Here is a 26854-nt window from a genome sequence, read left to right on the forward strand (position 1 = left end):
TTAGATTTTTTTTACAAAATTTAATTTTAATAATATTAATTTTTAGGTAAATCTAAAATATTTGGGTTTTTTTTCAGCTTTTCTTAATTATTTTCTTCTTCGTTTATTTCATTTTTTGAATTATTAGATTATTTTTCTTATATATTTCCACGGATTTTTAGATACTTATCATTTTATTAAATTTCTAATTAATTATTTATAATACATGTTGAACCTTTAGCTATTTATTAATCCATATTAATTTTATTTAAGAATTTTTCTTATTAATCAATTTATATTTAATTTACCTATTCTTAAATATTCTGCTATTTATGATTTAAAACTAATTAGTCTTCAGTATTTTAATCGTCACTATTTTTATAAAAATAGCTGGATTAATTATTTATTTTTTTCAAATCACGTAACTAAGGGCTTTAATTTAAAATTAATCCCTATACAGAATTTAAAGTTTCTGTAATATTTATATTTAAACTATATTTCGTATTTGGAGAACCTTAACTATTATTTTATTATTCATTTTCTAATTATAATAATTCATTAGCTTATATTTATTAATTAATTTCTTTGTTTTTAGGAGAAATTCTATTATTACCTATGAAGATATCTTTCTTAATTAGTATTATTTTTTTTATATAAAAAAAATTAAAATATAAATATTATAATATGAATAAAATATATATGTATATATATAGAAGATGATGATTATAATTAAGAATTTTATATGAATACATATTATTTATAAATATATGTATATATATATATATATATATATTTATATTTATATATATTATTTATATATATATATTTTATAATTTACATTTAATATTTTATCTTCTTCATAAAGGTTTTCATTATTCATATATATTTAAATATTATTTATTTATATTTAAAAAAATAAAAATCTAAAGAAAATTATAAATATAAACGCTATATAAAAAAATTTAATATTTTTAATATTGAATTTAATGTTTTTATAATATTAATATATATATATACTGTTTTTTTTATAATTACTAACATATATGTTTTATTTATTTTTTTTAATTTTTTTTTTTTTAAAAAAAAACATTATTAATAATTAATTTTATAAATAATAAATAAATTTTAATTAATATAATATTTTTAAATACGTTAATAATATATAAATATATTTTATTAACTATTAAAATTAATTTCATAATAACTAATAATAAAATAAAATAATTAATTAAAATAAAATATATTAAATATTTAAGAATTTTCATAAACATAATGATATATACATATTTAATCATATATATACATATTCTTATATATTCATATTTATACATATACTCAAATACAATTAATCTTCCAATCAAACTCATTATAACAAAACTTAACATTATCACATTTTTTAGCTTCTTATACAGCCTTTGACATTTCTTAATCTTCAAAAAAACCTTCCAAAACCTCCAATAATTATTTCTAACATTTACCAAAATCTCCCAAAAACCATTTAAAAATAATCGAACATTAAATAACAATTTATTCATTTTATAAAGATACTTTGAAATTTTTTTTATTTTACAAAAACATCTTCCCACTTTCTAAAATTTCCTCTTAAAAATTTTCCACAGAAAAAACATCAAAAGCCGGATGACCATAAACCCCACAACATAATCCAAAATGATAAAAACTCTAAATTTTCTCCTAAACACAAAACTTTGCCCTCTAATCGTTTTTCGGATTAAATCTTTTCTTTGATTTATCCGAAAGGGTACCACCTTATGTGTAATTAACTATCGCTTTTAATACACATTTTCCAAAATTATCATTTTATCGTAAAAAACCATGCTCTATATCATCTATACGTACTTTAAAACCACAAATATTAATAAAATTTGACTAAAAAAAGTCTATTTTTTCCCTAGTACTTAATTATAAACTACCTTTAGTATTTTTTGTCTGTTCTAAAGCCAAAATACACATCATATTATATATATTTAGGTAAAAAGGAATTTTATAATTATTATTTTAGACTAATTTTTGCATATTTATAAATGGAAGTAGCCTAAAAAGACTTTTAAATTCATTTTAATATTATTAATTATTAAATAATTTCTCATAATCAATTTTTTTTATTTTTTATCATAATTAATTTCTTTTAAAATCTATTATTATTTTATTTTTTTTATAATAAATTTTTTATTTTATTTATTACATTTTTAAATACAGTATATAACTATTATTAAAATTCCTCAAATTTAGGTAATTTTCTATAATAATCAGTCCAAAAAAAAGGCAAATTTCCACCAAAAATCTATAAAGTTTACTCATCTATATTAATAATTTATTTATCTTAAACCTATTCTTTAATTTCATCATCAAAAAATCTATATAAATATTCTGAGTCATAAAAATCCTAACCTTCTTATATACTAAAAATATATTAAAAATCATTATTTGGATTAAATAGATATTTTTTCGTCCAATCAACCTTTTTTTATTAAAATAAAATAATATATATAAATATATATATATATTCGTAATAAATACTAATTCGTATCTAGTTTATAAATTCTCAGGATTATATTAAGTTTAAAGAAAATTAATAAACTCTTTCCCTTTAAAACAATTTCTTATAGTAGAAAAGTTTATTATATAAAATTATTTTTTAATAGATTTAACTAAATCGCTTGGTATTATTTTTTTAATATTCTAACAGTGTTAAATTATTATTTCAATATCTATTTTTTAGTTCATTTTTTAAATAATTTTTATTTTGTTTTTTCTTAAATTAATGAAATTGATTTATTTTATTTTTTCATAAAAAAATTATAGTTTGCTTTTTATATTATTCTAATAAAATAATCAATTTTGCTATTTTACTCTTTTTTATAATGAGTTTATAAAAATATTAATAAAATAATAAAGAATAAAATAGAATTTTCTATTTTATTATTTTAGTTAGAGAGAAAAAAAAATAAGTAAATAAAAATTAACATATATATATAAATATATATAAATAGTTATAAATATATATAAAATTATATAAATATATATAAATATATATATATATAAATATACATATATATGAATATATATATATTCATATATATATTATTTTAAATTTACATGATTTTTTTTTATCATTATTTTTTATCTGTATTAAATTTATTCATATTTATTTACTAAGATTTTATAAAATATTGTTTTATATATGTTGCTCTTTTTTTATTACAAATATAATTTTAATATTTAAATTGATGTTTTAAATATATTTCAATTATAATATTAGGTGAATATTTATCATTTATATATTATTTTTAAATATTATCTTTTTATTAATTAAATAAAGATAGATATATTAATTTTTAAAATATTTTATTGTATGATGATTATAATACAAAATTGTGTAATTTTTGATATAAATATTTATATGTTTAAGCCTTTAAAATTTTAAATTTTTTAATAAATATAGACCGTAATTTTATAAAGAAATATTATAATCCTTATTATGATCAGCTTATAAATATATATGAGTGTTTTTTTATTTTTTAATTGTAAAGGATTTCCAATATTTTTTTTAATAAACTATTAGAAAAGATTTATAATATAAATTTTTTAATAAATATGATATTAGATAATTAGAAAATTTTATTTAAACAATATCATAATTTTTATACATTTTTTTTGATTTAGTTAATTATTTAATTAACTATATATAATAAAAATATATAAATAAAAAATAAAGTATGTTAAATAAAATCAAAATAATATATACAAATAAGTTAAAAAAAAAATATAGAGTTATGAAATATAATATATATAAATATATATCTATTAAAATATGAATTAAAACACATATTTATAAACGTAAAGTAACCAAATAAAATTTCAAAATATATTAATATTTATGTATAATTTACTTTAATATTTCAAAATTATTTTTTATTTTTATCTGCTGGTCCAGTTACCCAAAATCTAATAATATATCTTTTTTAGTTATTATTAGGTAAAATTTCATAAGGAATTACCCTACTTTTAAGTATTAATAAACTATCAACCTCAGTTTCAAATTCGACATATTTATTTTAATCATCTTTTAGAAAATCAGGATAAATTCGTATTTTTCCTTAATCTTTGCAATTTATATCATTATCTAAATTACTAAAATATAATACAGTCAATTTCCTTCCATTATCTTAATTTCCTTCAAAAGATGAATCAAAATGCTTTTCTTAATAGCTTCCATTATTTTTAAAATAACTAACCTATTATTATTATTATTATAATTATTTTTTATCTAAAAATTACTTAAAACAATTCCGAAATTTATGCTAAAAATTGTGTTTTTTCATTCAATTCATATGGAATAGAAGTTAATCTAACACAAATTTCTTTAAAATTTTTAAAATCTTTATCGCTGATTTCACTTAAAGAAACCCATAATACTCTATCCGATCTTCCTGATTTTTCATTTACTTATTCTTCAAATCTTCCATCGATTTCTAAAAAATTAAATTCTTTATAAAGATTTCTTTTTTATTTTTTTAAAATATAAAAATTAAATAATTTTTCATATTAAAGGTAAAACATATTAAAGTCAGTATTATTTATAAAGTTTTTTATATAAGTATATCCTTAATTTATAAGTTAGCTTATATTTTGACTTTATAAAAAGTTTAATTATGTTTTAGGATGATTTTTTTCCAAGTCAAAGGAGTTGCAAGCTTATTTATAATTTATATAAATATATATATATATAAATAAATATAAATATAAATATATATATGTATATATATATATATATTTATAAATATATATATATATGTTTTACTAAAAGTGGTTATTTACTCTCTATAGATTAGTCTCTGATAGAAAATTCTTTAATTTTTTAAATAAAAAATTATTAGCAACCTCCTTTCAAACATTCAGCAGTTAAATAACCTTATGTTTATTTATCCCATTTTAAATTATCTTTAATTCCATCGTTTTTTAACTTAAAGAATTTCTTACTAATATAATCTAATAGTTCAGGTAATAAATAAGGCAGTTTGTGCTTATCCAAAGCTTCAATAGCGGATTTTTCTATATGTGTTTATTCACTTTTAGGGATGTAAATTTTGGCAAAAAAAGTTGTACAACATTATCCGTTTTTAGGTTGATTTTCTGTGTTTATATTATTATGACAATGTGTGTGATTCTTTTTTTATTCTTTATTTTCACGTTTTTTATTGTAATAATATGTATTTCTGTCTTTAAATAAATCAGCTTCTTTTTAATCTATTAAATATATGTATCTTTTTTGTTAAAAAAAATAATTTATTTATTTTAGTTTTTTTTTTAAAAAAAGAAAATATATACTTGTATATGTTTATAAAATGCTTTCTTAATATTTTAACTATTAAATCGGAATTTTCTTTAGTTAATATAAATTTTTTATTTTCTTTAACTTTTTATTAATCATCTTAATTATTATGACATAATTATTTATGCTTTTTTTTATTAAAAAAAATAATATAAATAAATAAAAACTTTGTTCTAATTTAATCATTATTTTATTACTTATTTCCAATCTTATATTTAGCACTCTCTACTACAATATTTTACCTATTTTTTAATTTGATAAGAATATATTTAATTTTTTATTTTTTTTATTAGACTTTTTAACATTTCTAACAAAAGCTTAAGTTTTCTTCCTTTTTACAATTTTAACAAATCATTTTATTTTTGTATATATATATATATATATGTATATTATTAATTTACTTTTTATTAAACAAAAAAATAATTTAAATAAATTTTTAAATATAAAACAAAAAAATATTTATACATAAAATATAATATATTATATTTATTACAAAATAATAACAAAAATTCATTCTTTTTTCTATTTTTTTTATTCTGGAATATTTTCCAAATTATCTTAATTTTATTGTCTTCTCAAACTTCCAAAAACTCCCAAATTTTTAATTTATTATTGATTTTATCCATTTTATTATTTAATCTATTATTATTTCTATAAATCTTCAAAATAAGTTTAAAATTTCTATCTTTCTTTAATCTATATAACAGTATCTTCAATTTTTTCATTTAATTCTTTTATTGTATATTCAATTTCTTACACATTTTCTTATTCCTTTTTAAAAGTTAAAATATTATTTAGAATTTCCACGCTTTTTAAATAATACTAAAGAGCCTATTCTTCACATAAGTTTTTATTTTCATATAAAAGAGCGTTTCCTAATTAAAAATAAATACAACTAATTCTTCTTGAAAAATTCTCTTCCTCAATTTCTTTAGCTAAATATAAAGCTTTTCTATATTCTTAAACAGAGTTTTCATATTAATCTCTCCAAGCCTCAAATTCTGCTAGTCTAATATGAATTTCGACCAATTTAGATTATACGTCATTACTTTATTCTTAGTTCATATAAATATATTTACTTAGTTCTAAATTCTCCCAAACTAATTATATGTCATCTACTTATTCTTGATTTTAGTTTTCTTTTATATTCAAACATTCAATTTTATTAGCTATTTCTTCGTTATTATTACTTTCTTCTTCTTTTGAATTTTAATCATCATTATCGTTGTTTTCTTCTTCTACTTCGGATGTTTCTTTTATTATAGAATTTTCGTTTATTTTAAATTTTTGGTCAGATTTACTTTTTGATTTTTCTTTAGGATTGTTTAATATTTCGGTGTTATGTTCTAATCTTTAAAGAAGTGTGTTTCCATATATAAAATAAAATTTTCCAAGTTTTGGGTGCTTTTCATCTTAGAAATAGAGGCAGGCAGATTCTAAAATTTCGGCTAGTTAGTTTAATGATTCGTCGAATTTTTATTATATTGATAAATTTATACATTCTAAGAGTTTTTATTCTAAATAAACTTCTGTTATTATTGATTTTTGGTTCATTACTTTTTTTTTTTTTTTTAACAACAATAAAAAAAACAGCAATTTTCTAATTTTTCTTAAATAAAAATTTTTCTTAGTTAAAAAAAAAAAATTGAATTTTTAAATTTTTTTTTTTTTTTAAAAAAAAATATAATTTTATTTTTTAAGATAATAATTATTTTATTTAATAAAAAAAAAACAAAAAGTGAAATAAATTTAATTTTCAAATTTATTCTTAATTAATATCATCGAAAGGGTTTTTATTAATTTTTTATTAATTTTCTACTTAATTAAATAAAGAATCAGATTAAAATATACAACTTAAATCATAAATTTATTAAAAAATTAAATTTTAAATTTATTAATTATGCAATTATTAAGTCGAATTATTATCTAATTAGTCGTTTTATATATTATTAATTAAATTTTAAGATTTATTTTATAAAAATGATTCTTAAATTTAATTTTTTTATGTTTATTATTTTAAATTAATTAAATCTAATTAATAAATATTATTATCATTCTAAGATAAAAAATTTTAAAATTATTAACTTTATGGTTATTTAATATCTTAACTATTTACTTTATCAAAAAATAAATTTATATTATTATCATAAGAATAATTAGAATTTTAGTTTATAGAGTTTTATATATTATTTATATGATAATTAGATTATTAAATCTATATATCTTAATTATATTTTTAATTATTTAGGATTTAATTTTCTATAAAATAAAAAATATATATATAAAAATATATAAAATAATAGATATATATAATAGATATAGATATATATAATATATATATATATATATATATATATATATATATATATTTATATAATTATATATTTTACTTAATAATATTTATTATTCTTTAATTTCTTATATTTCCAATCTTTTATTTTTATCTAATTATAACATTTTAGTAATAAAACTTTTCGTTTGTTATGAAACAATTATATTTTCATCAAATTATATTTACTTATTTCTCATATTATCGAATAAATTTTGTATATTTTCTCCTTTCCATGGTTATTTACCATATATTAAATAATAATAAATTATTCCTAAAGAAAAAATATCACATTTATAATCCTTTTTTTATAATTTAGTTTAAAACTAAACTAAATATAATTTTAAATTTATACATATTCTTCCTATTAAAAAATATTAGGATCACAATATAAAGGAGTTCCTACTTTTGAATGTAAAACTTCATTTTAATTTTATAAAATTTTCGCAAAACCAAAATCTGCAATTTTATAAATTTCTTAATTTTAAATTAAAATATTTTCAAGTTTTAAATCTCTATGTACAATCTTGTTTTCTGCCATATATATATATCCGCTTAAAATTTAACAAAAAATCATATTTGCCTCATTTTCATTTAATATTTTTTTATTTTCTAAGTATTATAATAAAGTTCCTCCATTACAATATTCCATTATTATATATATATTATTTTTAGTACCAAAAACTTCCTTTGTTTGAACTATATTCTCGTGTTTTAAAGATGATTATGTCATTATTTCTCTTATTAGCATTTCTTTTAATTAATTTTATGAAATGGAAGTCCGGCTTATTATTTTTGTGGCATATATTTGATATGTGTCAATTTCGTGTAATTTGTAAACTTTGCCAAATGAACCTTCACTTATGTAATCAGTTTTTGTATTAAAATAATATTTATTTTCAATGTATTTAATCATTTATGTGTGAGATTAATTGCTAAATTGATCTCTATATTTTTTATATTATTTTATATTTTATAAATGACGAATATTTGATAATTAAGTAATTTAATAACGTATAAAAATACAATAAATAATAATATATTCCTATTATAATTAGATATTAAAAAAAATATATGTATAAAAGATAAGTTATAAAATTATTTTGACAAATAATAATTGATTATACTAAGAAAATTAAAATAAATTTAATTTAATTTATTTTTATATTTGTATGAATTTTAAAAAAAATTTAAAGAATTATAAATTTAATTAAGAAAATTATAGAGAAAAACAAAATAAAATATAATGTTGTGATAATATATATGTTTTTGTATTAATATATTTATAAATTTGAAAAAATATTTAAAATTTATGTAGTGAATATATATTATAAATTTTAGAATTTAAAAATATTTATAAAAATATATATATATATTAAAAATAAAAATTAGAAAAAAGATTTTAAATAATTATTTAAAATATAAAGAAAAATAAATAAATAACTTATAAATTAAAAAAAAAATATTGTTTAATTAACATTAAATTTATATTTTTCTATTATATAAATAATTAATATAAATTAAATAAATATATTAAAAAAATAAGATAATATATATATATATATATATATATAATATTAATATATGATTAATATATATATATATATTTTTTTTATTTTTTTTTAAATATAATTTTATATATATAATTATAAATATTTAATTTATTTTTTATTTATTATCATATATATTTTTTTTTTTTTTTTATTTCATTTTTATAAATAATTAATTTCAAAATATATCTATAATTTTATTATAGAAACACTTTATAAATTAATGTAATTTTTTTTTATATAATATAACAAAAATTGCCTTCAAATTTTATGAAATTATTTTTTAATCTTTTAAATTGATAATAAGATAAATTATTATTTTTTATAAATGAATAATTATTATATATTTATTTTTTATATAATTTTTTTTAATATATAAATATATTTTCTAAAATAAGAAATTAACAATCAGAAAAAGTTACTTTTATTTCATCAATATAAATGATAAAATTTGACATAGTTCCTTATTAAAAGTTTATTGATGATTATAATAATAAATTAAAATAACCTTCCTGTCTTCCAAGGCATATGGTAGAATTATGTGGAGGATGTAAATAAATAATCAAATTTAAATAAAATTATAATCAAATATATGAATATTTTATAAATAAGGGACTCAAGAAACGTTTAAATAAATAATTTAAAAAATTACAAAAAAAAATACAGCACCTCTTTAATTATGGTATGATAGTTGGTAATCTATGGATGTAATATCGATAAAAAAAGCTAGTTTAAAGGAAGTTTTTCGACTTTTAGATTCTAGAAATATAGGTACATATATTTTTAATTAACTATTTTATAATAATTCGTTTTACTTTATTAATAAGGAAGAATCGATAGTTGTGAATTATTTTCAGTTATGCTTTTTATTGCAAAAGGAGATTTTGATTTAGTTTTATCTAGTTTATTTTTTTATTAATAAAATAAAATATATATATTAAATAAAAGATATTACTATTATCTTTGGATTTAAAAACCCTTAGAATTTAACTTCTGATGAATTTTTTTATTTTTTAGATAGTTTTTTTAGAGGAATTAGTAAAACTTTAATTCAAAATAATAGAAATGAGCCATATGATATAAATAAAAGGTTTCCTTTAATAAAAAAAAAATATTAATTCAAATATAATTTTTATTTATAAAATAAATAAAAAGATTATCAGCTGAAGATATAAAAGAAATTGTTTAAAAAGTATATGGAAATAATATTTCCTATACAGGAGATTAATTTGCTTAGTAATAAAATTCTTTTATTTAGGTTATATAAAAAAAATATAGGTAATTCTAAAAATCTCCATATAATAACTTCTTTAAATATATGTATTAATGTTTATAAAACTCAAATGATTATGAAAGGTTTAAAATATTAATATTGTTTTTTAAAATTATTTAAATAGACAATAGAGTTTAAATAATATAAAAATTACTTAAGAAGTAAAAAAAGTTATACTATATTTATGTTAGGAAGTAGAAAAAAATATAAATAAATAAAAAAAATGATTAAAATTCTTTAGTTAAAAACGTTATATATAAATAAATAATATATTTATATATTTTTTTTTATTTATATAAAGTTTAATAATAAAAAAAATAAAATTTTATAAAAAGATCTATTAAAAATATGATATAATATCATTATAAAAAATATAATATTTTTTAATATAAAAAATATAGATATATATTAAATAATATTTTTTAAAAAGTTTAATAATACGAAATATTTTATAATTAATAAGTTATAATATTTGTATTTCATATATATATATATTTTTTATTATATATATAAAAATAAACAAATATATGTAACATATTCTACCATCGTAATAAATATTTTTTTTGTTTACTTACAAAAAAATCAATTATTAATATCATTATTAATATTATTATCTTTAATATTATCATTAATAATATTTGCATTTTAATTAATATTATTATAATTAATATTATTATTATTATTATTATTATTATTATTATTATTATTATATTTATTATAATTATTATTATTATTATAATTATTATATTTTTTATTATTATTATCGTTATTATAATTTCTTTTATTATTATAGTTATTATATCTATTTTATTAATAGTTATTTTTATAATTTCTGTTATATTCCCTATTTTAATAATTATTTTAATTATCATTATTTTAATTATCATTTATATTCAAATTTCTTTCAAATTATTATTATATTTCTTCTTCTCTATTTTATTAATTATCTTGAGTTTCATCTTATTATTATTATTATTTTTTTTTGTAATAATTATTATTATTATCATTATAGTTATTCTATTACTAATAGTGATTATTTTATTAATAATTTCTTTATCCACCTTCATGATTATTATTCCTGTATCCTTAATTTGGTCTTCTTTAGTAATTTTTGTAATTATTTTTTTGGTATTAATTTCTATTATTATTATGTTTTTTTCTAAATTCAATTTTTCCATTTAACTTACAATATTCTTGCCCAAAAGTATCATTATCAACTTTTATTTGAGTTTATCTTTCATCATAAGTTTCTTAATTTCTTCCTGTTTTCGCCTAAGAAATCTTATCAAAAAAATCATCTTTATTATAGCTTTAAACACTCCCTTATTAATTATTCTTTTTTCTTTCTTCTATTTATTCAGATAATTATTCACTTCTTTTTGTTATATCAAATTCATTATTTTTTTCATTCTATATTCCAGGAGGTTTGCTTTAATCATTTTCTTATTTTTTTATTTATTATTACTATTATTATTATTGTTATTATTATCCTTATTACTATTGTTATTATTATCCTTATTACTATTAATACTATTATTCTTCTTATTAGTTAGGTACTGATGCCAATATCTTCTCTATATCTTAACCTCTAAATGATATATAATCATATACTGTACTTGATGGTTGAATTTCATTTTCTGGTCTTCGACCTTCAGTTCCAAAAGAAACTACACTTTTTAAAGCTATTGTCGATGTTGCTGCATCTATTTTAAATAATTCACCTTCGTATCTTATTTTAGACTTGGTTATTATTTACATTTTATTTGAACCTAACAATTGATTTAATCCTTCCATTTGATTCTTTTATTTCTTTTATTAGTTTTTTTTATTTTTTGTTATTAATTTTTTAAAATAATAAAAAATAAGCGAATATTTATTATAAATATATATATATAATTATTCTTTTTTATTTTGTTTCTATTTTTATTTATTTTTCTCCTTATTTTCAACAATAGATTGAAGTTAGAAATTTTAAATTATAAATGAAAAAACATTTTTAAAAAATAATATATTATGAATAAATTTAATTCTATAATAAATAATATTATTATTTATAATTTGATTATTTTTTATTTATTTTCGTTTTTTATTATTAGAAAAATAAAAAAAATAAATAAGATTATTTTAATAAAAATAGATTTATAAAAATAATAAATATTATCTAAAAAAATAAATAATATTTCTTTTTTAAATATAAATACGCGGTGTTTAATTTTAATAAATATATATATATATATATATATATATATATATATATATATATAAATAATATAAGCATATCATATTTATATCTTAAAAAAATAAAAAAAATATTTGAAAAGAAAATAAACTCTTGTGTTATTACAAAAAATATTCAAAAACTCGTAAAAAACAAAGACAATTAATAAATACAAATGTTTCATGTAAATTTATAAAAAATAAAATTGAATATTTAACTTATATTTTTAAATAATTTACATATTCATAAAAATATCAGTTTACAAAAGTTTAATAAGTGCCATTTCTACTAATAGAACTCCTTATAACTTATTATAAACAAGGCGAATCATTTTTTTAATCAATACAATCTTTATAATTTTATTAATTATTTTTATTATTATTATAAATATCAAAGCATTAAAATATAACAATAAAAACACAAGCAATAATAAAAACAAAATCAAAATATAAATATATCATGATAACTAAATTTAAAACCCCACATCTTTTAAAATTTCCAATAATAACTGATAAGTTAATACAACTTATTATAAAAAAATATTGGAAAATATACTTAAATATAAAAAACTGTACTAATACTTACGATCCTATATGTTCTTATGATTTCTTTATTATAATTATGTTATTATTATATTTAAAATATGGATAAATAAAAAAATCAAATTTATTATTCCATTTGCTATTCCCCAAACATATAATTCATTACATTAACCTTACTTAAATTCAATTAAATTTATCACAAATAATAAAATTAATGATGATATTAAAAAAAATATCGAAAGAGTTAATTAATATATCAAAATTTTATAATTCTATGAAGATTTCTATGATAAATATTTTTTTTTAATAGGTTTTATTTCATTTATTTTATTATCTTAATTTTTCTATTCTGGTATATTCTAAATGTTTTAAATCTAAAAATTTGAATTAGAAATAGTTTATAGTTAAGGAATTTTGATATTTTATTATTTATCAACATATATTTAACTGTATCTATTATTTCTTTATTAATTTTATTTATTTTGATAATCGTAATTCATTTAGTAATAAATCTTATTTTTTTCGCAATTATTATTAATTTTTATTTTATTTTATGATTTTAAATTAAGATTATAAACTATTTAAACAAAACAAAAAAATATAAATTAACTTTTAATTACGTAAAAAAATAAAAAATCTTTTGAAAATAATTAAAAATTTATATAAATTATATATAAATAATAAATATAAATAGCGATTGTATATTTAAAAATTAAAAAAAAATATTATATAAAAATATATATAAATATATATATATATATATATATAATATAATTATATATAATTTTATTTTTAAGAATATCTTTTCTATATTTTTATAATATCTATTTAATAATAATTTTATTTTTTTTAGTAATAAAAAAAACTTATTATGCTTATATATAAATTTTTTATATTATTAACTTTCTCCATTTTAAAATAATTTTTATTTCATAAAGTTATTAATATTTGAAATATCCTTTATAAAAAAATTAAAATATTTTTTTTCATTTATTATTAATTACATAATTTAAATATAATATATTTAAATAGATAATATTTTTATAGCAACATTATTAAAATAATATATAAATAATTCTTTTCTAAATTTTTAGATTTTATAAAATACTTTTTTATTAAAATTTTAATATAAAATATTTAATGTACTTAATGTACTTAAACTTTATTATTAATATTTTTAAATCTTCAATAATATAATATTTATCACTTATATAAAAATAAATAATAAAAGAGTTTCTATATATTTTATTTTACTCTATATTAAATTAACATAGTTCCAATTTTTTTTTGGTAAATCTAATATCATAACGAAAATATTTATATTTATATTTTTTTTCATTTAAAAGTTAATTACTTTTTGGATGTTTTTTATTTTCTTTTTATAAATAAAAATAAAAAATTAAAAATAAATTTTGCTCATCTTAAATTTTGTAACTTATTATATAAAAAATAAAATATTATTTGAAAATAAAATTTATTTTTAATAAATATAATTTAATTAAATTATTTTATAATTATTATTATAATAAATTATTTGAATTTTCATTCGGTATTAAATGTCATATTTTCACTTTAAATAAATATTAAATTAATATTTAATATTTACCTAAAATAAATAATTAAATTTATATATTTTTATAATATTTAGGCAATTATTAATAACTTAGAGTTTAATAAATACATAATTTTTATTTTTTCTATTAATATATTATCAAAAAATATAAATTTTATATTTTATTTATTTTAGTACTTAAACTCTAAAAAAATAGATTTACATTTTAAAATTAAACAGAAATCATATTATTTTAACTTTTTATTAAAAAAAATTGAAATTAAAATTAAAAAATTGAATTCTATTAATTTACTTAAAGTTTATAATTAATTTAAATTTTTTTTTGCCTAATTAAGTGAATTAATAATTAATTTTAATACAAATTACGTATATAACATTAATTAGTAAATAAAATATCGTAAAATGCTTAAATTTAATTTTAAATAAATTCTTATTTTTAGTTAAATTAAATTAATAAAATAATTAAACTAAATAATATATTTTATCCCTTTAATATTCATTATTAATTTTTATTTTTCATTACTCAAATTTAATAAATTATTTTTCTATATTTCTTATTATTTAAAAAAAATATATTTATTATTAAAATTTCATTATATCTTATAATATATTTTTTTTTAAAATAAAAAAGTAATTTAATTTAAGCTAATCCCAAAATTTAAATTAAGTTCATTAATTTTAATTAATTTTTATATAATTTTGATAAGTTTTTATAATAATTATTAATATGATTATAATTTCTCCTATTTATTTAATTATATACAAATTTTTATGTTAAAAATAATAATATAATTAACTAAAATATGAAAAATAGATTTCAATATTTTTTGTTTTTAGTCTTTAAATAATATATTATATATAAAATAAACTTAAATTTAATAATTTTTAAAATATATTCATTTTTGTAAATTTTATTTAATATAATAAAGTAATTATCCTAAAAAAAAAAATCATATAAAATATTATTTATATGAATAATAATATTATAAATTAGGATTTTATTTTCTACTTATTTGTTATGAAAAAATTCTGTCTAAATTTATTTGAAATTTTATATTAATAATAATTAATTTAAATAATAATAAAAAATTTAAAAAATCCTATTTGTGCATATATATTAAATATAATTAATTATATTTTTAAATTAAATATATATAAATATTATTTGAAATTAAATAATTTTTATTAATAATAATAAGTAAGTATATTAAAATAAATACTTCCATAAAGAAGATTTAATTATACATAAATATTAAAATTTGTAAATATAAAAAATTATTTAAAAAAACTTTATTATATGTATAAAGTATTAATATTTTAAAAGATTATAAAAACAAATAATAAATAATATTTAGAAAAATATAAATAATATTTTTTAAAAAATATTTGCATTTTATTATTTTTTATTTTAATTTATTTATTATTTGAATTTTTATTATAATAATATTTTTTATTATTTTTATTTTAATATTATATTTACTTTTATATTAATTTTTATAAAAAATTAATATATATTTATAGTTATAGAATAAAATAAAAAATTTTGATATAATTTTATATTATATAACATATACTTATAAGAATCAATATAATAGAAAATAAGATTATTTATTTAAATTAAAATAAAATAAAATAAAAGAAAAGAAAAAATAATATAATAAATATATTATTAATAAAAATTAATAATATATTAATTTTAAGAGATTTTATGTTAATGGAATTTTAATCTTAAATCGATTAAAAGAAAATGTATTATTCATAAAAATTAACATTAAAAGTTAAAAGATCTATAAATTGCAATTTATAATGAATTTATATTAACAAAATATAATATAAAGGAATTATAAAATAAATATTAATTATAATTATTATATAAAAACAGTTTTAATATAAATATCTAAAATACTATTTATAAAAATGAAATAAATAAAAAAAAATAAATAAGATAATACGTTAGATATAAAAAAAAGATTTAAAATAAATAAAAATTAATTTAATGTTATATAAATAAATAATATTATAAATAATAATAATAATAATAATAATAATAATAATAATAATAATAATAATAATAATTATATTAAAATAATTTATTTTAAAGGTTTGTATATTTTATTTAATAATTTTTTTTAGTTTTTTATCATTTATATTTTAAAAGTTTTTAATTTATTTGAATTTTTATGAATTTAAAAAATTATTGGTTTTTTAATTAAATTTTTTTTTCCTATTTGTAATATTAATTTTTATTAATTTAAATTCATTTAATTTTTTAAATTTTTTTTTTTTAAATTTTCATTATAAATATATGGATTATCATGATTTAAAAAAGTAAAATATATCAGTACAAAATGTACAGCTTTTTATATAATGATTATATAAATTTAAATCTAAAATATTTATTATTAATTTAGAACTTTTACTTTTTTTCAGATTGTAAAAGTTAAAAGATATAACAAATCAAAGAACGAGAAGCAGAATTATGTTGTAAAATATCTTTGAAAAGCTAAAGTAATCCATAGAAAAATAAAAAAAATAATTAATTTAATCAAGAAAAATCTTTAAAATATAGTTAAGAAAAATTTTAAAAAGTTAATTTTTTTTTTTTTTCTTCTTTCATTTTTTTTTTATCACATAGAATAATAGTCAATTTTTATAATCTTATAAAATTTGTCCATGTTTAAAATAATAATATTAAAAAAATACACTATTTTGTATTAATTGTGGCTTCGGATTATATAATAGTGATAATATTTCCTCAAAAAATAATTAAAAAACAGAATAAAATTTGCATATTGAAGTTTTGAAGCTTTTTAATGCAATAAAAAAAAATTCTAAAGTGTTTGAAATTTTTAATAATTAATTTGGAAATTAAATTAATTTTTTTGAAAATTTATTTAAAGAGAATAATAAATAAAAATATTTAGAATTAATCAAAAAAATGCTAAAATTATTAAATTAATAAAATTTAAATGAAAAATCAATAAATAAATTAGATAGTTTTTATAAATAAAATTATTATGATTTTCCAAATAAAAAAATTAATAAAAATTTTTCATATTAAAATAATAATCCTAATGGGAAAGTTTATTTAATATAAAAGTTTGATAATTTAAAAGAAAAAATTTAAAATCTTGAAACAAAAGGTGTTTTTAGCACTTGTTTAAATTATTTAGAAAACCAAAAATAAATCAATAGAGATATGAATTAATAAAACTTATTTTAAAAAAAAGATTAATTAAAAAAACTTGAAGAGAATTTAAAAAATATAAGAGTATAAATAAAGTTTGATGAAAAAACAAAGAAAAAAAAGAAAAATAAGCAATTTATACATGAAAAAACTTAAAAAGAGCAATTTGAGAAAATAGGAAATTTAATCCAAAACCAAAATTAAAAAATGGAAGAATTTCAAAAGACTATTACGAAATTTTTAATTGAAAAAAACGAAAATAATGAAAAAGAAGACTTTAAAAAACTCCATGAGAAATAAATTCAAGATACCCTAAATTTAAAAGAAGATATTTTAAAAAAAATAAAAGAAGAAAATAATGATTTAATAGAAAGAGAAAAAAAACTATTTTTATAAAATACAGAAAAAAAACTAGAACAAGAATCAGAAAGATTATACAAAATAAAAGAATAATAAGAAAAAGAGTCTTAATATCTAAAAAATTTAGAAGCTCAAAAGTTTTTAGAAATCGAAAACTTGAAAAAAATATAAGAATAAATAAATTAAAAACAATAAGAAATTATTCTATAAAATCAAGAAATTCAAAAAATAAAAGAATTAGACGAAAAAAATCTATAAAATTAATAAAAAATCTTCCTTTAGAAAATCGAAGAACTCCAATTATAAAGTGAACAGGAAGCTAAAAACTTAGAAAATTTAAATTAAGAAATTCTTAAAAAAAAACTTATTTTATCACAAATAGAAATCGAATAAAATTAAATTTCTATAACAAAAAATTCAAAAGAATCCAAAAAAATACCAGATTTTATGAAAGTTACCAAAAATAGGTAAAGTTATGTATAAAATATAGAAAAAGATTATAAAAGAAGAGAAAGTTAAGCATCAATTAATTCAAAAGATAATACACATAGTTATTAAATAAAAAATAATTGGCAATAAGCTCTTGAATAAACAATAAATTTATCAAAAAAAGATTTATAATCTAATGCTTCTAAAATTTCTGCTAATATTTAAGTTAATTAATCTTTTAGACCTTAGGTTAAGAGTTGTTTTAGCAAATTTATTGATTAATAATCAAATAATTCTAAAAATATAAATGAAAGTTAATATTTTTCTTATCAATGAATAATATACATTTTTTTCCATATTCTTTTTATATTATTTATTTTTCAAAAAAATTAATTAGTTTTTTATTAAATAAAAAAAAAAAAAAAAAAAAAAAAACTTTTATTTAATAAATTTATTTTTAATGACTTTTTTTATTTATTTTATAATAGCTTAATTATATGTAATTATTTAGATAAATACAAAATGATTAGTTACTTATATTTATATTAGATTTTTTTCATTTATAATAATAGTTAAGCATTTAAGTTTTTATTTTATATATATCTATTATTATATAATATATAAAAGTTTACATTAATGAAAAAATTTCTTATTTAATATTATGTTTATATAAGAATTTATTTTGAAATTTAATTTTAATAGTAATAATCAGAATTATTTGCTATTTTTTAAATAGACAAAAATTATATAATCTTTTATACTCCTTTGTTCATTTAATTTGTAATTACAAATAATAGTTATTAATAAAATAAATTGAATTAAAAGCAAATTGTTCATATTTAAAATAATCAAATATTAAATTAATATATAAATACTAATGTTAAAGTGATTACAATAATCTAAAATATATATAAATAAAATAACACGATTAAGAATATTAAACTTTAATAAAAAAAAAATTAAAAGAAAAAAAAATATATATATATATAAATAAATTAATAAATAATATAAAATATATATATATATATATATCTTTATCTATTATTAAATAAATAATTATTTTTATTTATATTTATAATTATATTCTATCATTCTTCCCAATCTATTAATTAAACTATATCTTAACTATAACTTATTCTTACACAAGGAAAAAGCATATCTCCTTATTAAAACTAAATATTAATCATACAGAATTCGCCTCTATTTTTATTTTTAATCTTTAAATAATTCCTAAAAGGATTAAAATGGCATAAAATTGTATCTCCTTAATCAAATCTTACTAAGACTTTCTTCATGTCTTATTTTTAATCTTAAAAATTTCTAATAAAGCCTGCCGCAGTTAAAAGAAAACATCCATGTGTATTATTACTACTATCATGTGAAATTTATTTAAAAAATTTTCCTTATTAATTATTTTATATAGTATCTTCTCCTACGAATTTAAAATTATTTTATTGGCAAATTTTTTTAGAACATACTCCTATTGCTAAAGGACTTGAATATGATAAACTTTTACATTATACAATTTTGAACGCCCAAAATAGCTCTTTTTGAGGTTTCGTCTCCACTGAAGGGTTTATAAAGGCTATTTTGGATTCAAAATTGTCTGAATTACCTTTTACTTTTGTAAATTCGTCGTATATGAGTAGATTTTCGTTGTGTAAGTCTTTATGGAACCTAAATTTGGGTTTTGTGTTAATACTTTTGGGAAACTAATGGGATTTTTTTAAATCATCGAATATATTTTCGACATCATTTGTGTTCTATTTATCTTCAAAACTACTACTATTTACTGATATGGGTATATTTTTTTTCTAAAAAGACATTTAATGTTAAGATTGTTTCTATTATTGGACTTTTTCAGGTGAATATTAAGTATTTTTTCCTACTTAAGATGATGAATTTTGTTAAAATAAATTCGAATAATATAAAAATCTCTAAGGCGGAGATTTAAGAAGGGTCGAAGAGCTACTTTTATTTAAAATATTTTACATAAACTAAGATTATGTATACTAAGTATTATGATTTTTTTAAAGAATAGTTTATTAAACAAAAAGATTTTATTATTATTATAATTCCTATAAAATTTATTATTGAAGTTATATTTATTTCTATAAATTAATTTATCCCTATTAAAGAACTGTAAATTAATCTAATTAAGGAATCGTTTTTTCAGCTTTATTATTATTATCATTTGTATTATTATCACATATATTACTATTATTTTACATATTATTAATATTCTCATTTGTATTTTAACCATTATTATTATTATTATTATTATGACTACTATTTTCTTTATTATCCTTATTAATAATATATTTATTCAAAGATTATTTATTTATATTACATGATATAGAAACAGTTTCATAATTTTTCAAACTACAATTATCTTTTTTAGCTTACTATTTTTATTATTATAATTATTAAACAATAGGTGATAAAAAGTAATCTTTTTTCAATTAATGTGGTTATTATTTTGGATCGAACATTTTTGCATATTAAAGGCTTATAGACTAGTGTATATTTTTAAGTGTTTCTAAAAAACTTTAAACAAAAACATCCAAAGTATCAGTATTTTTCGACCCAAAGAAATCTTCGTTTATTTCCTTTATTTTATCTTCTCCTAAAACTACATTTTCTAAAATTTCTTAAATTTTAAATTCTAATTAATCTTTATCACTTTCCAATCGAAGTTTCTCCATATCATTTGTCCATATAGGTTTTCCTGAATAATGCTTTTCAGTTTCTATTTTTAAATTTTCAAAAAATTTTTATGCTTTTTCTTCCATCTTTTACATTTTTATAGTTGTATATTTTAATAAGCTTTAAAGACCATCAAAAATTAATGATTCACATTTTTTTATATCACTTTATATACTTAATTAAGATTTTTTTTCCAGTTTTTTTGTCTTATATATTAGATCGTCGAATAATATGTTCAAAGAAAATAATTAGTGTTCACGATGTTTGGTTTATTTGCATATTTTACAACATAAACATTCGTTTCTACATAAAGTGTTTAAGCATATATATTGGATATATTCTCCTTGATGGTTTCCACCTTTTTCACATGCTATTAAAGCGTATGGGTGAGTAATTTTATGCATTTTGGTATTTTATTTTTAATTTTTTTTATTATTATAACTTTTTTTTTTTAATTGTTTTTTTTTTTTTAACAACGTTTTTATTATTTATTTATTTTATTTTTTTATAACATAAATGGTAATTAAATTTTTATAATGTCTCTATTATTATATTATGTTTTTTATATTTATATAGATATTTTTATTTAATGTAAAAATAATTACATTTACTAACAACAATAAAAATTAAACTTTGGTTAATTATTAAAAATACAGCCCTTAAAAAATTTTTTTTTTAAACATATTATAATTACTATATTTCGTATTAAATAAATTAAGCTAAATTGAATATTTTATTTTAGGATATAATTTTAAAAACAATTTTTATAAAATAACAATTAAAAAAAAATATTAAAATAAAAAAAAAGGTCTTTTTTATATTTACATTTACAAAAAATAATCTTTTTTTATATTTACAATTATAAAAAATAAATTAAAGTTTAATAAATATTATAGATATATAAATTTTATATATTACAAAAACATAAAAAATGCATTATATATATATTTATTATTAACTTCATATTTTTTTTTCAAGGAAATTTAAAAAGATAAAAATAAGAAATAGTAAATGAAATTAAAATAAGAGATTATAAATATTCATTATAATCTTTTTATTTGCAATATTCTGTACATTCTCTAAAAATAAATAAATAAGGTGTATATTTTAAAAAAGATGTATATGCGTATCTAATTAATTTCTATTAATATATTTGTGATTGTATATCATTTTAATATAGGGTAACTGGGCCATAAACAGTACTCCAACACAATGAAAAAATCGTGCCGTCAAAAAACGATGTAAATAAATTACTTTTTAATCTTCTTAATTCTTTATCTTCCATTTATTTTAACAAATAATTTTTTTTTTTTTTAAAAAAAATAAAATTTAATAATAATTAAATATGTAAATAAAAAATATTATTTTAAATTTATATCTATATATAAAATATATAATTTATGTACTTTTTATAAATTGTTAACATCAAAATATAAGCAGCACTTATATTATTTTTAAATAGAATAATATATTAAATTAATTATAAATTATAGAATGTGTCATTATATTGATTTTTGCAAGCTTTTTTAATGTGATTGTCTATTAATTTTTAAATAGTATAATTAAGGTAAAAAGTTAAATATGTAAAATATAATTAATTAAAATATTTATAATTTATTATATAAATATAAATATATTTATATTTTAAATTTTTTTCTTATAATATTGATTTTTCATTTTTAATTTATTATAAAATATAATACATAACATCTTTTTTTTAAACATAAATTATTACAATAAATGAATGATTAAAAAATATTATTAACTATTAAATTTATTAGTGATTTATAAAAATATTTATATTTGTTTATTTATTTTAAAGTAATAAATATAAAATTAAATAATTTAAACAGAAAAGAAATCTCAAAGAAGTTTCTTTCTTATATTATTATTTAAATATACCATAATTAAAATAAAAAATAAAATAATACAAAGTAAATAAAAAAAAAACAATCATAAAAAAAAAGCGCACTTAATATCACTAAATAAATATGTTTAAAAAAATACTTCCAATTACCTTAGGATCATTCGGTTCTTATTTAATATATGACTATAATTCCTAAGACCGCATATTATACCGAAACCTTCGTACTTTAAAAACTGGATTTATTATATTGTACAATTATAAAATAAGATTTTCTCCCGAAAACGTAAACCAAATCCATGAAGAAACAGCTGCGGAAATATACAATTTATGTAAAAGCAATGACGGATTATATGTTAAATTTGGTCAATAAATAGCCGCTTAAGACCATATTTTACCGCCTGCATATTTCAAATATTTCAGTTCATTACAAGATTAAGCCACAAGCGTCCCATATTTAGCTGTAGAGAGAATTATAAAGAATGATTTAGGCAAAAAACCTGACGAAATATTCTCTTATTTCGAAAAAGAGCCTATAGCAAGTGCCAGTATAGCCCAAGTACACAAAGCCAGGCTCTGTTCAGGTGAAGAAGTAGCCGTAAAAGTCCAAAAGCCTAATATAAAAGGACAATTTAAAAGCGATATGTTTATGCACTGGCTCTTCTTAACTGTTCTCGAGAAGGCTTTTGACCTCCCCCTAAGTGCCTTCCACTAATCAATAGAAGAGAACCTCGGAAAGGAAATAGATTTCCGTATAGAAGCCTAAAATGCCAAAAAATGTAGTGAAAATTTTTTAAAACTAAACCGAAAAGATATTTATGTCCCGGAAATATACAAAGAATACACAACCCCAAGAATTTTAGTAATGGAATGGATAAACGGAATAAAAATAACTGAAGAAAATGAGCTTATAAAGCAAGGATTTCAACCTAAAAAGCTCGTGTAGTCTATAATTGAAGGTTTTGCGGAATAAATCTTCATTTCAGGCTTCACTCATGCAGATCCTCATCCTGGTAATATTCTAATCAGAAGAAATCCCTTAAACAAATCACAAGAATAAATAGTTTTACTAGACTACGGTTTATGTTATTAAACTCAGGATTTTTTCAGAGAACAATACTGTATGTTTTGGAAATATTTATTCCTATAAAATAACCAATAACTAAGAAATATAGTCAAATAATGGGGAATTACAGATGATGAGGCTTTTGCAAGTTCTCAATTGATGAGACCTTATTAAAAAAATAAGCCTATTTTAAAGGATATATCTAAGACTGATGTTTATAATTTATAATTAAAATTTAAAGGAGATGTAAAAAAAATGCTTGGAGATACAGAAAAATTCCCTAAAGATCTTATTTATATTAACAGAAATATGAATTTAGTTAGAAGTATTAATAAAAGATTGGGATCAAAAGTTAATAGAATTAGTATTATGGCTAAATATTCTGTTGAGGGTTTAAATAGTAAGTCTAATTCTTTTAAAGCTAGATTTAATGTCTTTTGGTTCTAGATGAGACTTTTATTATCTTAAATGATATATTAATTGGTTTAAACATGGTTTAAAATTACTACAGGTAAAGGTTTTGAGGAAATTATTGAAGAAAATATTAAATAAACTATTAATGAAAGATATTAATAGTATGGAATGATTCCTCCTGATGAAAATACATTTAATGCATGAATAAATAATTATGATAGAATTTTTTTATAATTTTACTCACTTTATTTATAAAGAAAAAAATGTTTACTGTAATATATTTATTTATAAATATAAAATAAATGTTTATTGTTTTGTTTATTAATTAATTAATTAATTTGTAATAATTGTATATTTAATAAATTTCTTCTTAAAGAGCAAAGTTTATTTGTATTATATAAATAACAATAATAAAAACTTCAAGAAAATTTTATTAAAAATTCATTATAATATTAAAATTAATTAACTCAAAAAAAAAATAAAAAAAAATAAAAATATATTATATATATATATATAAAAATATTTATATATATATTTTATATATATTTATATATATTTTTTTATATATGTTTTAAGTTTGAATAATATTAATAATCTTTATGAAAATAAATAAAATTAAATAACTTTTTATTTTAATTTGATATAAAAAATTAATATTTTTTTATTAAAAAATATTATTTTTAAACATAAAATAAAAATATACATTCTCAAAAAATAAAAAATTCTTATATTTTAAATATATTTATAAAAATACTATATAATACTAACATATATATTATTATTTTATTTTATTATCTTTTTTAAAAAAGAAATAGTAATTACAATAAAAATATTAAATAATAAACATATTTTTTATTTTTTTTTAATTATTATATAATTAGTATAATGATTATAAAAATATATTTTGTTCATATCCGATTACGTATATAATTAATTTAACGAATTTTTTTAGCTATTATTGTATATAATAATAAAAAAATTAATTAAATAATTACAATTAATAAATTGTGATAATATTAAAAAAAAATATATATTAGGATTAATTTATTTTTTTGCAATTTATTATATATTATAAATATATTTTTTCGAAATCATATATTTTTTATTTTTTGTGTTTTACAATAATTATTTACAAAAACAAATGAAATTTCTTTATTATTATAATCACTAATTACTTCATTTTATATAATTAAATTATTTCTTTTTTATTTTTTAACAATATTAGTTATTTTTTTATTTCATTTTTTCATAAAATTTCAATAAGATTTAGCCTATATTCCTTTTTTAATAAAATTTCAATAAGATTTAGCCTATATTCCTTTTTTTATAAAATTTCAATAAGATTTAGCCTATATATTCCTTTTTTGATAAAATTTCAATAAGATTTAGCCTATATATTCTTTAATTTATCATTATCAGATTATAAGGAGGAATTTGCAGACTTTCGACATAATTTGAAAAAATAAAATATTCATTATAATTTTCTGAAAAAGGTCATATTTTATAACATATTGCATCTATATCTGTTTTTTATCCTATTTTATCATTAGATAGTGTAAATAATCCTATCTAGAAAATTTTAAAAGGAAACTTTTTAAAATTAAATATCCTCTTGCCTTCAATAGAGAAATTAGCATTAATTTATAAAGACAAATAAAATTTACTAATAACCAAAAATAAAGAAATAGATTCTAAATAAATATCAATTTTTGTGAATGTAAAATTTTTACTTTAAATACATTATTTTTTGAAAAATGAAGATGATAAAAATAAAATATAATCAAGAATAAAATCTAAATAGAGTATATTAATCTAGGATATTTTAGAAAGATATGATTTTAAAAAAAACACTAAAATATTCATTAGATATAGATTATTAAAAAAAAAAAAATATTTATTTATTGGAAATATTATTAATTTTAGATTAGGTCCAAGGAATCATATAGGGAGATGTTATGCGATTGCATTTTTTAATACATATTTTTAAAAACTTAATAAATAAAATAAAAAA

At 15.0% G+C, this 26854-nt stretch overlaps 3 protein-coding genes across 3 annotated transcripts, besides 58 other annotated features; 2 read left to right on the plus strand and 1 right to left on the minus strand. All coding sequences in view use genetic code 6, as the record gives it.

The window, feature by feature from the left end:
• The first annotated feature begins 737 nt into the window (after positions 1-737).
• Positions 738-805: a microsatellite.
• Positions 753-828: a microsatellite.
• A 22-nt stretch (positions 829-850) lies between these two features.
• Positions 851-891: a microsatellite.
• A 287-nt stretch (positions 892-1178) lies between these two features.
• Positions 1179-1234: a microsatellite.
• Positions 1191-1226: a microsatellite.
• A 22-nt stretch (positions 1235-1256) lies between the features above and the next one.
• Positions 1257-1314: a microsatellite.
• Positions 1315-2141: 827 nt separating this feature from the next.
• Positions 2142-2188: a microsatellite.
• Positions 2189-2952: 764 nt separating this feature from the next.
• Positions 2953-3069: a microsatellite.
• Positions 2965-3070: a microsatellite.
• Positions 2967-3067: a microsatellite.
• Positions 2967-3070: a microsatellite.
• Positions 2967-3082: a microsatellite.
• A 598-nt stretch (positions 3083-3680) lies between these two features.
• Positions 3681-3709: a microsatellite.
• Positions 3710-3899: 190 nt separating this feature from the next.
• On the minus strand, positions 3900-6886 carry IMG5_174900 (hypothetical protein; the record flags this gene model as incomplete). The annotated part of the gene is made up of 6 exons (XM_004029639.1): positions 3900-4235; positions 4279-4501; positions 4559-4694; positions 4819-5264; positions 5530-5574; positions 6090-6886. 6 exons carry the CDS (start codon positions 6884-6886, stop codon positions 3900-3902), a joined length of 1983 nt encoding a protein of 660 aa, XP_004029687.1.
• Positions 4708-4794: a microsatellite.
• Positions 5742-5813: a microsatellite.
• Positions 5939-5982: a microsatellite.
• A 236-nt stretch (positions 6887-7122) lies between the features above and the next one.
• Positions 7123-7157: a microsatellite.
• A 448-nt stretch (positions 7158-7605) lies between these two features.
• Positions 7606-7717: a microsatellite.
• Positions 7718-8929: 1212 nt separating this feature from the next.
• Positions 8930-8999: a microsatellite.
• Positions 9000-9158: 159 nt separating this feature from the next.
• Positions 9159-9218: a microsatellite.
• Positions 9165-9215: a microsatellite.
• Positions 9211-9268: a microsatellite.
• Positions 9269-9313: 45 nt separating this feature from the next.
• Positions 9314-9378: a microsatellite.
• A 173-nt stretch (positions 9379-9551) lies between these two features.
• Positions 9552-9589: a microsatellite.
• A 63-nt stretch (positions 9590-9652) lies between these two features.
• IMG5_174910 (hypothetical protein) lies at positions 9653-12111 on the plus strand (the record flags this gene model as incomplete). Its single annotated transcript, XM_004029640.1, has 7 exons — positions 9653-9761; positions 9824-9982; positions 10039-10113; positions 10160-10301; positions 10367-10447; positions 10609-10645; positions 12034-12111. 7 exons carry the CDS (start codon positions 9653-9655, stop codon positions 12109-12111), a joined length of 681 nt encoding a protein of 226 aa, XP_004029688.1.
• Positions 10827-10890: a microsatellite.
• Positions 10827-10900: a microsatellite.
• Positions 11074-11246: a microsatellite.
• Positions 11093-11220: a microsatellite.
• Positions 11133-11311: a microsatellite.
• Positions 11137-11315: a microsatellite.
• Positions 11139-11285: a microsatellite.
• Positions 11340-11372: a microsatellite.
• Positions 11940-12022: a microsatellite.
• Positions 11941-12022: a microsatellite.
• Positions 11952-12010: a microsatellite.
• Positions 11968-12021: a microsatellite.
• Positions 12112-12285: 174 nt separating the features above from the next.
• Positions 12286-12332: a microsatellite.
• Positions 12333-12705: 373 nt separating this feature from the next.
• Positions 12706-12757: a microsatellite.
• A 1209-nt stretch (positions 12758-13966) lies between these two features.
• Positions 13967-14027: a microsatellite.
• Positions 14028-14680: 653 nt separating this feature from the next.
• Positions 14681-14723: a microsatellite.
• Positions 14690-14741: a microsatellite.
• Positions 14691-14724: a microsatellite.
• Positions 14742-15490: 749 nt separating the features above from the next.
• Positions 15491-15544: a microsatellite.
• Positions 15545-15874: 330 nt separating this feature from the next.
• Positions 15875-15912: a microsatellite.
• A 299-nt stretch (positions 15913-16211) lies between these two features.
• Positions 16212-16315: a microsatellite.
• Positions 16218-16312: a microsatellite.
• Positions 16316-16819: 504 nt separating the features above from the next.
• Positions 16820-16907: a microsatellite.
• Positions 16840-16907: a microsatellite.
• Positions 16908-19203: 2296 nt separating this feature from the next.
• Positions 19204-19228: a microsatellite.
• A 539-nt stretch (positions 19229-19767) lies between these two features.
• Positions 19768-19825: a microsatellite.
• Positions 19826-20990: 1165 nt separating this feature from the next.
• Positions 20991-21036: a microsatellite.
• An 874-nt stretch (positions 21037-21910) lies between these two features.
• Positions 21911-21968: a microsatellite.
• A 342-nt stretch (positions 21969-22310) lies between these two features.
• Positions 22311-22371: a microsatellite.
• Positions 22372-23490: 1119 nt separating this feature from the next.
• Positions 23491-25047, plus strand: IMG5_174920 (chaperonin, putative; the record flags this gene model as incomplete). Its single annotated transcript, XM_004029641.1, has 1 exon — positions 23491-25047. The coding sequence occupies one exon, from the start codon at positions 23491-23493 to the stop codon at positions 25045-25047; it is 1557 nt and encodes a 518-aa protein (XP_004029689.1).
• Positions 25048-25313: 266 nt separating this feature from the next.
• Positions 25314-25338: a microsatellite.
• Positions 25338-25399: a microsatellite.
• Positions 25338-25417: a microsatellite.
• Positions 25343-25416: a microsatellite.
• Positions 25418-26084: 667 nt separating the features above from the next.
• Positions 26085-26239: a microsatellite.
• The last annotated feature ends 615 nt before the right edge of the window (positions 26240-26854 follow it).

Source organism: Ichthyophthirius multifiliis (genome assembly GCF_000220395.1).
Source record: "Ichthyophthirius multifiliis unplaced genomic scaffold scaff_1120509251280, whole genome shotgun sequence".
Classification (NCBI taxonomy): domain Eukaryota; phylum Ciliophora; class Oligohymenophorea; order Hymenostomatida; genus Ichthyophthirius; species Ichthyophthirius multifiliis.